Source organism: Mastigoproctus giganteus, chromosome 3, assembly GCF_048544385.1.
Source record: "Mastigoproctus giganteus isolate SK-2022 chromosome 3, ASM4854438v1, whole genome shotgun sequence".
NCBI lineage: Eukaryota > Metazoa > Arthropoda > Arachnida > Uropygi > Thelyphonidae > Mastigoproctus > Mastigoproctus giganteus.
The window spans coordinates 25,535,079-25,548,303 of record NC_143577.1 but is presented as its reverse complement, the minus strand read 5'-3'; the positions used below and the strand labels follow the sequence as shown (position 1 = coordinate 25,548,303).

At 38.2% G+C, this 13,225-nt stretch overlaps 1 protein-coding gene across 1 annotated transcript in view; it reads right to left on the bottom strand.

Annotated features, from left to right (window-relative positions):
* LOC150087816 (deoxynucleotidyltransferase terminal-interacting protein 2) overlaps window positions 1–5,556 on the bottom strand; it is a 76,450-nt gene extending 70,894 nt beyond the window's left edge. The window contains exon 1 of the mRNA XM_090369926.1: window positions 5,448–5,556. Within this exon, the coding sequence (XP_090226052.1) occupies window positions 5,448–5,547 (100 nt within the window). The 5' untranslated portion in view covers window positions 5,548–5,556. The remainder of the gene's footprint in view (window positions 1–5,447) is intronic.
* Between the last annotated feature and the right edge of the window lie 7,669 nt (window positions 5,557–13,225).

Below are 13,225 nucleotides of genomic sequence, written 5' to 3'. Positions count from 1 at the left end.
CCAAATGTTGCAACTGATAGAATTTAAGCCTCTCCTGGTAAGAGAACTCCTTTGTTCCTCTCACCTTGTTGCTTTTCTCTCTACTTGATCTAGCAACACTACATCCTTCCTAAAATGAGGCCTCCAGACCTGTATGCAGTACTCAAGGTGTGGCCTGACCAATGCCTTATACAAAGGTATAATCACCTCCTTGTCTCTGCTAGCGAAATTCCTATATACCATTGACAAACCTCTATGACCTGCTCTGGCAGCCCATCTGTACTGCTCAGAGAACTTCATATTCGACTGCACAATTACCCCAGGTCTTTTTTATTCTTCACCTCAATGAGTGTAGTACCACACAGTTGGTACGTTTCTCTTGGGTTACTGCTACCCATATGCAGTACTTTGCATTTGTCAATATTAAATTTCAGTTGCCACTTCTCAGCCCATCTAACTAACTTTTTTCTAGATCCTGTTGCAGTAGCACACTGTCTTTACTGTCATTAACAACCTTGCCAACATTTGTATTAGTGAGTGATACAAAGTGTTGATGTTACCAAGAAAGGCTTAAATTCTGCAAATTGCAGCTTCTGGGGACTAGGTACCTGTGAGGTGATCTACTTGAGGTGTATAAGGCCTTGAATGGTTTGAGCAAGCTGAATGCTGATGGGATTCTTCCTCTTGCTCAGATTACTCACCTGAGGGGACATTAATTCCAATTGAGGAAAGACAATTGTAGAATAGATGTGTGGAAATTTGCCTTTAGCCAGTGGGTGGTTGACAGTTGGAACAAGCTTCCATCTGTTGCAGTGGAGGTCAACAACTTAAATAAGTTCAAGGCAGAACTAGACAAATATTTGGAGTGATGGGATGTGTGAAATAGGAAGGGTTTTTTTTTTTTTTTTTTTGGCTGATGCTATATAAGCTTGCTTTCTTGCATCATATGACTCTACTAATGCTAATGCCAGCAATCCACAACAGAAATGAGAAGCCCCCTCCATCAGGCCTTTCATGATTTTAGCTTCCTCTGTACAAGACTATTACTATACTGAATCAGTTACAATAACTTCAAATGAAATGGATGCCCTAGCATACTGGGGTTCAGGGTTAACACTGGACTGGAAGTTATTCAATATGCACATAATAGTGCGCCTGCAATTTGGTTTAAGATTTTGGCAATTTCCTTCTCAGCAATTTAAGAAATTATTTTATTTCTTTATGGTGAACTCTACGGGGTGATTGGGAAGTTATCTATACTTAAATATTGAAAGATTTTAAAAACCACACAGAATATTTAGCTTTGTATTGGCAAATATTCATTCAAATATGTGAATGCAAATATTCATTCAAATATGTGGATGCAAATATTCATTCAAATAATGTATATTAAAGAATCTGATACCATTTAATATTCTGCACTACAGCCCTGTTTTTCTTTTTCAAGTAATAAGGTTGGCATTTATTATTTTAGGTAAAAAGGTTTTTAAATAAGGTTAGGTAACTGAACATCAGTGAGGGAGAGCAGAGATTGCAGCCAGATATAGTATGTGGGATTGCTTACTATTTGTCCATTTTGTGCTGGGAATTTCACTTGCTTTCAGTAATTCAGAAAGAATTAAAAATTTGTTCATTTTTTTTTTAAATACTTTTATCATTAGTAATTTTTATTGGCTGCTCTTTTAACTTCTATTCAGAGACTGAATGCTGATTTTGCCCCCTCCAATGTGGTGTAAAAGAATTGTTATAATTTTCCATAAGAAAGAATTTTAAAAATATGTTGTGTTTTTTTACTGTTGATTTTAATTTACTGCATTTATAGCAGCAATAATTCTGCCACTGCACCACCAAGATAAAGTAATAAAATTTTATGATTATGCATCATGAAATGTACAGGCACACATAAATTGCAATGTAAGTAATGGGAGGTATTATCCTTTACCTATAAATTACAGCATAGCTTCTCAATTTACATATACCTTGAGAAAAGAAAGAAGTCACACTGCAATTTACAGGTTGGGTAAAAGACTTTCCAATATTTATGCTCCAATTTACATGTGCCCAAATATACACAAATAATCCACATGTGCATGTACACAACAAATTTAAGTAAAAACAAATGTGCAAATATGTATATGTATTGTCTTGTTACAGCAGCAATGAAGATAAGTGCATCTTATATATTAATTGGAAATACTATGATTCATAATTAATTAAAAATGTAATTTTGTATTTTATTATTTTTTGGGTAATTTTTACATACAGCATGTAGAAAAATATCACTGCTATAAGTGCTGGAAATTAAAGATAACATTTAAAAAAACTTAAAAGTATTAAAAAAAACCCTACTTTTTAATTCTGGTTAAACTTCAGTAAGAGACTCTTACCAATGGAGCTTTGAGACAGCAAATGATGGCCAGGTTTAGCTCCACCCATTGCTTTGTGCTGATTGGCTGCTAATCACCATGATTTTGAGTTAGAGTGAATGCCATTCTGCAAAACAATAGACATATTCCTGTCGACTCAACTGTAGAACAATACGATAGATGTTACAGACTTTCATTTCCATTAATGAAAAAAGGATAGATTAGTTTATGCCACCAAATTCAGCTGGATTCTGGCAAAAAAAAATTTTGGTATGCGCCTTTTTTCACTTGAATCCATCCCAAATTTGGTGGCATAAACCTGACCTTTTTTCACTAGTAGAAATGAAAGCCTGTTAAGAAAACTCCTACTTAAGAAAACTAGTAGGAGTTTTCTTAACGTAGGCCAGGTTTATTGCCTTGTCTATTGTATTCCTTCCGGCTCTACTCGCTTGTACAACAGCATTCACTCTAATCCAAAATCATGGTGATTAGCAGCCAATCAGCCGTGGATCTTTGCAGTCACAAAGATCCATGGGTAAGTTTCTTACTGAAGTTTAATCTTAATTCTTTCTGAAATGCTGAAAGTACAAAGCACTGTCAATGCTGTGACATTAAAGTGAAGGATTACCAAAACTAATTCTATTCAAGTATAGTTTTTTAGCCTAATCCTTTCATTAACATGGGAGCTTTGCATGCATGACACACAATAAACTAGTTTTACATCAACACATACAATTTGTAAAGAGCTTCAAATTTTTGTAATGAAGGCTTAAGATAAGTCTAAAAATAACTAACATACTAGTACACTTTTTTCTTTTTTTTTGGTCACCAGTGACCTTATTTTTCATACTTACAAAGTTTAGGTTTAATATATATATACAGAACAATAGCTGTTATTTATGACTGTTAACTTTTTGGTATTTGTCAGATTTTTTTTGGCTAGGGCCCACCTTACTTAATAAATGAAAAAAAAAAAAAAAAAGGAATGAATAAATGTAACTTTTTGGTGGTAGTAGTAATAATGGCAAATGATGCAAAAAAAGCTAGCTTATATTAAAAAAAAAAAAAAAAAAAAAAATGGCTACACAGTTTATCTAACCCTACCCTCCAAGAATTTGTATTTGAATTTATTCAACCCATCCAACTTCCACAACAGATGGAAGCTTGTTCCAACAATCAACCACCAACTGGCTGAACACAAACCTCCACACATCTATCCTGCAACCATCCTTCCTCAACTAAAATTTATGCCTTTTCATGTTTGTAGTCTCAGCAAGTGGAAGAATGTCATTAACATTTAGCTTACTCAATCCATTCAAGGCTTTAAACAACTCAATCAGATCTGGCCACAGGTGCCTAGTCTCGAGATGCTGCAATTTGAAGAACTGAAGTCTTTCTAAGTAAGAGCACCCTTTTGTTCCATTCAGCAGTCTGGTTGCCCTTCTCTGCACCTGTTCCAGCAAATATACATCCTTCCTAAAGAAAGGCCTCCAGATTTGTATACAGTTGCTGCCTAACCAATGCTTTAGAGACCTCCAGATCTGCATACAGTACTCAAGATGCTGTCTAACCATGGCCTTATTCAAAGGGCTAATTACCTCCTTATCCCTGTTAGCAAAGTTTCTGTATATCATAAGCTGTCCTGGCAGAATATCCACACTGCTCAAAGAATTTTGTCTGACTGCACAATTATCCCCAGGTATTTTTAATTCTCCACTACCCTGAGGGTAGTACCAAACAGTTCATAAGTTACTCTGGAGTAAGTACTACCCATATGCAGTACCTTGCATTTGTCAGTTAAACTTCAATTCCCATTTCTCAACCCGTTGACCCAATTTTCCTAGATATTGTTTCAGTAGCTCACCCTGATGACTGTTGTTAACCACCCTGCCAACCGTTGTATCATCTGCAAAATTAGACATTAAGCCTGATACACCTTCATCAATATCACTGATAAATACTGAAAACAACGACCCCCAACACTGTACCATGTCGAACTCCACTAATAACATTATCCACAAAGAGCAGTGCCCATCGATAACCATTTGTCTTATTCCAAGTAACCATCACTTTATCCATAGCAGTAACTTGCCCTTAATGCCACAATGTTTCAGTTTGTAGAACTGTCTTTGTTATCAAAATTATTTTTTGCATTCAGTTCCTTGGTCACTGCATCACAATAACTGATCAGATTGATTAGACAAGCCTGCCTATTAACAAATCCATGCTATGAATGCAGTATAATTGCTTACCTGTCCAGATGGCCCTGCATTATTTTCCCTGAAACAGACATTAAGCCAACAACCATCATTTAGCTCCTTGTTAGAGTTTGATATCCCCTTCCCTAAAGAATTCCTCATGTGTGAATGCAGATACAAATTACCTATTCAATCTGACTGCAACCTGCGCAGGGTCGTTAACCTCAAGTGGCCCAACCCCTTCCTTCTAACGTTAATATAGATAACAAGCAATTATCAAAAAGTAAGGTTTCTCTAGGCCATACAATTTTTTCGAGGTAAAACTTTAGAACAGGGTCCCCCTTCCAAAATAGTGGCAAGAAGAAGAGGAAGAAGGCAGTGATTGACTAACCCGCTATGGTTAGCGTTAGTTAGGGTCTAGATTCAGTTAGAGTGTTTATCCCCCACCCGCCACTATTTTTAAATCGGGAACGCGTTTTCCTATTTTAAAACAGCAGGAAGGGGGATAAACACCCTAAGACTGAAGCAGTCTGGAGTGGGGACCCTATTCTAAAGTTCAGCCAGATTGGCAACAAAAACGAAATCAAAAATAAGTCTTGTCAAGAGATTATCCGATTACAAATATACACGAGGTCTAGTTGGTTTCGACATTCGGACGCCACGAACAATTACGAAAGTGCTTGAACTGATAATTAAACAGCACCTTAAAGTTCTAAAAGGCTTTTTTTTTAGAAGTTTAATTAACAAATCCAACGCTTTGAACTAATTTAAAAATTAACCTGAACAATTCGAGAAATTATAAAAACTCGATTTCAACTCTACTGTGTAGAATATTTATTCATCCTAACACAAAAAGTGGTATCAATTAAAAATTTTCAAAAATAAATAATGATTTCTAAATTACCTTGGTGCTCGATCGTTTTGTCTTTACTTACAACAAATGATAAATACTTTGAACGCGTGGAAGGTAAAACCATGTTTACTTCTCGACAATCTTCTACCATCTAATTCTACCCTTGCGCCACCTATCATCGACAAGAACTTTAAAAATTGATATTTGTGACAGTGAAAATATCAACAAATTCTCTGCCCTGTGACAGTAAAAGCTCAAAATACACTCATGAATCAGAACATTATGACCACCTACTTATAGCACGTTCAGTTGCCTTTCGTTATGATAACTGTTTGCACCCGGAGTGACATCGACTTCAAGAGACCACAGAAGGTATCCTTCTGTATCCTGCCTGGACCGGCTGGACAGAAAATGTTCCTGAATTCGGCCACAAAGAGAGGCACTGGCACAAATGTTCGCATCCCACAAATGTTCGATGGAATTGATGTGGGGGGAACTTGGCGGCCTGCAGAGCACACGAAAATCTTGGACCTGAACCATGAACTATTCCTGCACAATGTGGGCCTTGCAGTGGCGTAGCCAGGGTAGGGTCAGCAGCAGGGCAAGATATAAACTTGTTGTGGCCCTAAGCTATAACATATATGAGGCCCTTCTCTCTTACAGCTCCCTGTGATAAAATTAAAAAAGAAGTTTTTAAAATGGAGCGAGGCCCCTTGTAATGTGAGGCCCTAAGCTGTCGCTTGTTTAGCTTATATGTAAATCCAGCCTGGATAGCAGCTGCATTGTACATTCAAAGAATGTACAATTTAACGTTGTTTTGTTAAAAGACAACAAGGACGTTGTTTTGTTAAAAGACAACAACGCCTTAATACCCGGTCACCAATAATTGCTAACAAGTGACACGGGTGTTGTCTTGTTGAAAGACAACGAGTACCATTTGTAGTACTTTTCCTTACATATTTACTCGGTAAATATGTAAGGAAAAAATTATCAAAAACAATAACGAGGAGGAATCTGGCAAAAACAAAAACAAAAAAACTGATTATATGTAAGGTCACCCGCAATTGATAACATATACCCATATATGTATTTTTTCTGTAAACTGCGTATGCTCTCTGATCAATTTGCCTGTTTTCCTAAACAAAAATAAATTCCAGTTTCTGTGAGAAAAACCTTGCTATCTACGTCCGAGACCGATTAACTCAGCCATGGAGTGCAAAAAAGCCCATTTTAATGTCGATGCCCACAACGGCATCCTCGCGTCATCGACAGGATTCCAACCCGGGCCTTTTCCACCCGGTGTGCGGAGGACAGTGACGATCCACTGTTTCCTCCGCAGACTAAGAATCTGGCAAAAAAAAATTAGAACATTAGGGTCCCAGGTAAATGATTACATCTATCCATATGCGTATTTTATCTGTAAATTGCGTATGTTCTCTAGTCGATTTGTCTGTTTTGCTGGACGAAAAAAACCCCAGTTTCTTTTTTTTTTTTTTTTTTTTTTGGAGGAAAAATATTTGCGATCTACGTCTGAGACCGAGTAACTCAGCCATGGAGTGAAGAAAGCCCATTAAAGTTCCTCGCGTCATCGACGGGATTCGAACCCTGGCCTCTTCCAGCCGGTGTGGGGAGAATGGTGGTGATACTATTGTTCTACCCGCGAAGACTAGGAATCTGGCAAGACATGTAGACATGTATAGTATCTACTGTACGGCGGCTCCAGAAACGTTAATTCATCTCCGCCATGTTACTCTGTCATGATACAAAACTCTGTAGAGTGGTCAGAAACGTGTGTAGTGTTATTTTTGTGTATTTTTTTTTTTTATTATATTATATTAGGGTCTCCCGTAAATGATTACATATACCCATTTATGTGTTATGTCTACAAATTGGTTGCATTCTGTGGTCGATGTGGCGCCTCCGTAGCCAGGTGGGAAGGAGCAGCAGCGCGTAGCACACGCTTCTTGATTAGACCGGGGTTCGAGCCCGTCACCACCAAATACGGAGAATGCGGAAAGGTCAGGGAATGACCACCGCATATCCCGGAGCAATATGGCCTTAGTTGCTAATGCTCCTAAAAACCAAATAACTAACAAATAACTAATCTGTGGTCGATTTGCCTGTTTTGCTGGACGAAAAATCCCAGTTTCTGGGGAAAAAACCTTGCTATCTATGCCTGAGACCGACTAACTCAGCTACGGAGTGAAAAAAGCCCATTAAAGTTCCTCGCATCATCGACGGGATTCCAACTCGGGTCTCTTCCACCCAGTGTGGGGACGACGGTGACTGTGTTTGTGTATTGTCTGTATTGTAATGTAGCACAGTGGTATTGTCTTTATTGTAATGTAGCACAGTGGTATTGTCTTTATTGTCTATATTTATGTATTGTCTGTATTGTAATGTAACACAGTGGTATCGTCTGTATTGTCTTTATTGTCTATATTCATGTATTGTCTGTATTGTAATGTAGCACAGTGGTATCGTCTGTATTGTCTTTATTGTCTATATTTATGTATTGTCTGTATTGTAATGTAGCACAGTGGTATCATCACCGTCCTCCCACACTGGGTGGAAGAGGCCCGTGTTCGAATCCCGTCGATGACGCGAGGAACTTTAATGAGCTCTTTTCACTCCGTAGCTGAGTTAGTCGGTCTCAGGCGTTGATAGCAAGGTTTTTCCCCAGAAACTGGGGATTTTCGTCCAGCAAAACAGACAAATCGACCATAGAACACACGCAATTAACAGACATATTCGGGTGGCCTAATATAATAGTTTGGTTTTTTATGTTTGCGTATATTATGTGTTGTTTAGCTGTTTCTCTCCTCTTTGCCACCGGGCATGCGATGTCCTGGAAAGCGTGCCCAGTGCCAGTCTACACCACGAGGAGGTGGGCCACAACTAGATATGTCCCTAGCTAGGTGGAGATAGACCATTACAATCTTTGTCTGCCCTGAAGAGGTCGAAGTCCTGCACCCACCGGAGGTAATGCTATACCAGTGGGTGTCAGCATCCTGTATCCGCAGCTATCCAAACATAGGGTACCAGCATAGAGAAAAATAAATAAACAAATAAAATAATGATTAAAAAATAATAATAAATTAATTTTAAAAAAATAAAAGTAAAATAAAATGAAATAAGATAAAAAAAATTATAGATAAAAGTAGAAAAAACAAAAGTAAAATAAAATACGATAATAAAAAAAAAAAAATATATATATATATATATATAGATAAAGTTAAAAAAATAAATAAACAAAACAATGATTGTAAATATAAAATAAAATAAAAGGATAAAGATAAATAAAAAAATAAAATTAATACCCACAGTTGCCCAGACTAGGATACCGGTTAAAGAAAGAGAAGAAAAAAAAAATAATAATAATAAATAAATACAAAAAATAATATATATATATATATATATATATCCCCCAACAAACTGGAGGTAGTGCAATACCAGTGGGTGCCAGTAATTCTCAGGTTGCCCAGGCCTGAGAGGAAATAAAAGTGGAAAAAAAAAAAAAAAATTTAGATCAGTGTGGGGTGGATCTTCAAAAAGATGATCTTCTAAGACCTATTCAAGGTGACAATGTTTTAACTTTGTACGACACCACTCACTGTACTCGACGACATAATTGAAGGTACTGGAGGCACCATAAGAGGTGGTGGTGAAGCTGAAGCAGGATTGGCCAAAACAGGTTTCTTCTATCAAACGAATCAGAAGCAAATTGTTGTAGGATTCCAAGGTGTGAAGCAGATTCTACTAGATGTTTTTCGTTGCCAGGTGAGAAGGTGTTTATACGATCTTGTAGGGATTTCCGTAGGTCAGCGTAAAAAGGGCAGTGATAGAGCGAGGTTCAGTCTTCCAGTTGGAGACCAAGTCAAAAATCGGTATTGCTTATTCTGAACTGAAAGAGTTTGGAGTTAAAAGAGCCATGTCCGGTTATGATAAATGATGTGTAGAGTTTGGAGATGACCATAGGGAATTTTTCTTATTGCCAGTAAAGGAGATATCTGGTATAAATATATATGTATTTCTGCCTTTAGGGGTTGAGTCCCAACGATCGTGCCAAATTTTCATTAAATAAGACCAAATCCGGGCCTTTTCAGCCTTGGTGTCTGCAAGAACGTCATTCTGTATTCCGTAGAATTCCATGAAGGCTTGATGTTTTTGAAAGTAACAGAAGGCACGATGTAAAATGTGTAAGTCCAGAGTAGTACTCCAGCTACAACCTGCAGGGCATCATTTGAGATAGTCCTGCAGGCACAGAGCATTGCAAAAATCACGGATCTTTGCAAGGAGAGAAATTTTGATTTCAGTATGACGTTTTTATTTCTGTCGGACCAAACCAGACAGCATTTTTTCCATTTATTTACACACACAATTTTATGTACATTCTCATGATATAAACAATTTATATATAAGGTTATATACAGTTTTACATACATTATCATATATATATTCTATATAATGGTAATCAAGGTACTGTGTGTGTTTGTGTGTGTGTTCTTATATCGGGGTGGCACCTAGGCCTTAGCCCATCTCCACCTTTGTACTCTGTAATGGTGCAGAAACTCTGCATAATGGGCCTGAAAAGTGTCAGTGTACGTGTGCAATATTAATGTGTGTTGTTTTCTTTGTGTCAGGCTATTATGCCACCAGGGTGCAGCCAATGTATGGGCAGCTGCTGCCTGGTGCCCATCCCTAGCACCGGCCTGGGTCAACAGTCCTCCTGTACCGGTGTTATTACCACCGAAAATCTCGCACCCGCCAGAGGTAGTGCAATACTGGGCGAGTGCCTGCAATCCCGCTCCCAGATTGCCCTTACCGGAGAGCCAGCAAAAAAAAAAAAAAAAAACTGGTAGTTATATGGTCTGAGTATTTCGATCAAACACTCCTGTTCTTAGGAGATAGGTAATTTTGGTCCCGAGTCGCCAAGACCAACCACTCCAAGGCTAGGAAGATGTTCTAGCAAAACAATTGTAACAATTATATTAACATATATACATGATTTCCTAGTCTTAGTCTTTTTCACCACAGTTCAATTATTCTCAGTACATTTTCTTATTTTCAAATGAAGTCACAAGTTTAACTGTCCAGTTTGATTTCATCCAAGAAAGAAGTCAGTCCCAGTAGTTTTCTCTGTTCTGTGCCAGCATAAGTCTTAAAACTCTTCTTAAGGTGGTTCTCTTCTAGCTGCCGAAGACTTCTAATTATTCTCTTTTTCCCGAGAGTCCTAACTTGTGTATGATTCAGAATTCCATCCAGAGCAGCAGAGGTTGCAATAGGTATTAATATAAGAAACGAACTCTGCGTCCAAGCCTCCAGTTCAGGGTCAGTTCTCGCAATCCGAACAATAGCCATAGTAAATTTCTTGATTTTATCTTATAGGTGGTTTAGGTGGAGAGTAAAATAGAGTCTATCATCAATGATCACACCAAGATGTTTTAAGTGCTTGACATATGGTATTTGTTTGTTAGCTATTTTCAAGACAGGACGACGATGAATATTTCATTGACCTTTAAACGTCATTAGCATTAGCAGTTGCATTAGTAAAGCCACATGATGCAAGAAAGCAAGCTTATATATAGCTTATAGCATCAACCAAAAAAAAAAAAAAAAAACTTCTCATTTTATCCATCCACTCGCTCCAAATGTTTGTCAAGTTTTGCCTTGAACCTATTTAAGCTATCAACTTCTACAACGACAGATGGTAGTTTGTTCCAGCAATCAAACACCCGGTTGCTAAAGACAAATTTCCGCACATCTATCCTACAACTGTCTTTCCTCAATTTGAATTTATACCCTCTCAGGTGATTATTCTGAGCAAGAGGAAGAATCCCATCAGGACTAAGCCGGCTCAAACCATTCAAGGCTTTATACATCTCAGTCAGATCACCTCGCACGTGCCTAGTTTCTAGACACCGTAATTTGCAAAACTGAAGTCTTTCTTCATAAGAGCAACCCTTTGTTCCATTCATTAATCTTGTTGCCTTCTCTGTATTCGTTCCAGAAGCTCTCCACCCTTCTTAAAATGAGGCTTCCAGACCTGTATACAGTACTCAAGGTGTGACCTGACCATTGCCTTATAGAAGGGGAAAATCACCTCCTTATCCCTGCTAGAAAAATTCGTGTATATCGTTGACAAGACACCAAGAGCTACTCTTGAAGACAGTCTTCACGGCTCAGAAAATTTCATATCTAGCTGCACAATTATCCCCAGATCCTTTTCATTCTATACCACTGTCAGTGTAGTACCATTTGCGCGGGTATCACAGTGGTATCGTCATCGTCCTCCCCACACTGGGTGGAAAAGGCCCGGGATCGAATCCCGTTGATGACGGGAGAAACTTTAGTGGGCTTTTTTCACTCGGTGGCTGAGTTAGTCGGTCTCAGGCCTAGATAGCAAGGTTTCTCCCCCAGAATCTGGGGTTTTCATCAAGCAAAACGGACAAATCGACACAGAAGACACGCAATTAAGAGACATATGACACAGAGCGCGGCAGATGAATTTAATTATTCGGATGAAATAAAAATAATAGTTTTTTTGTCAGTGTAGTACCGCACAGATAACACATTGCTCTGGGGTTACTGCTTCCAATATGCAGTACTTTACATTTGTCAATGTTAAACTTCAGTTGCCACCGCTCAGCCCATCTGCTCAACTTTTCTAGAACCTGTTGCAGCAGCGTACTCTTAGTACTGTCATTAACAACCCTGCTGATCTTCGTATCGTCTGGAAACGTGGACATTAAGCCTGATATACATTCATCAATATCATTAACAAATACAAAACACAACAAAGGACCCAACACTGAACCTTGGGGGACTCCACTAACATTAACATTAACAAATAACATTAGTCCATGAACAGAAGAGTCCATTGATTACCACTCACTGTCTTCTACCACTCAACAATCCCTTTATCCATTGCAACAAATTGCCACACTGCTCCAATTTGTGCAGCAGTCTTCCATGTGCAACAGTATCAAAAGCCTTTCTAAGATTCAAATACCGTATACGATATCAAAAGTAATCTTTTCATCTAGTTAATTTGTGACCACATCATAGTATCCAATCAAATTTGTCAGGCAAGACTTCTCCTTAACAAACCCCTGCTGTGTCTGAGCTATAACTGAAGTTGTAGCTTCAGTGCTTCTTTAACCAGTGCCTCCATTAATTTCGCTGGAACAGAAGTTAAACTAACAGGTCGGTAATTACTTGTGTTGCCCTTTGATAATCCTTTGTGAATTTTTGGTCACATTTCCACCTCTCCAGTCCATGGGTACCTCCTTTGAGTCCAAGGAAGCTCTCATAATTATAGGTAAATGATTGCTTACTTCCTTTTCTGCCTCCTTTAATATAACTCAACAGATCCCATCCAACCCAGGTGCCTTTATTATCTTCAAGAATTTCTCCTCCACTTTGCTCTCAGTTATTACAAATCATCTAGCTCACTGCCAGAGTTTAATTCACCCCTGGCATTTCCCTCCCTGAATAATTCCTCATGTGTGACTGTAGATGCAAAATACTCATTTCGTTCGTTATCTACCTGAGCGGGATCATCAACCATAGAACCATCGATATCAAGTGGACCAATTTGGTTCATCCCCTTCCTTCTAGAGTATACATAAGCAAAGAACTCTTTGATGTTTTTCTTTGCATCCTTTGCCAAACATTTCTCGTAATCTGCCTTTGCCTGCCTAACCTCCTTTGTGACTTGGTTACAGAGCAGTTTATATCTATCATAGGCTTCTGTGTCACCTGTTAATTTATATGTATCCCATGAATTTTTCTTCTCTGTCACATGTCTCATTAATTCATCTGACATC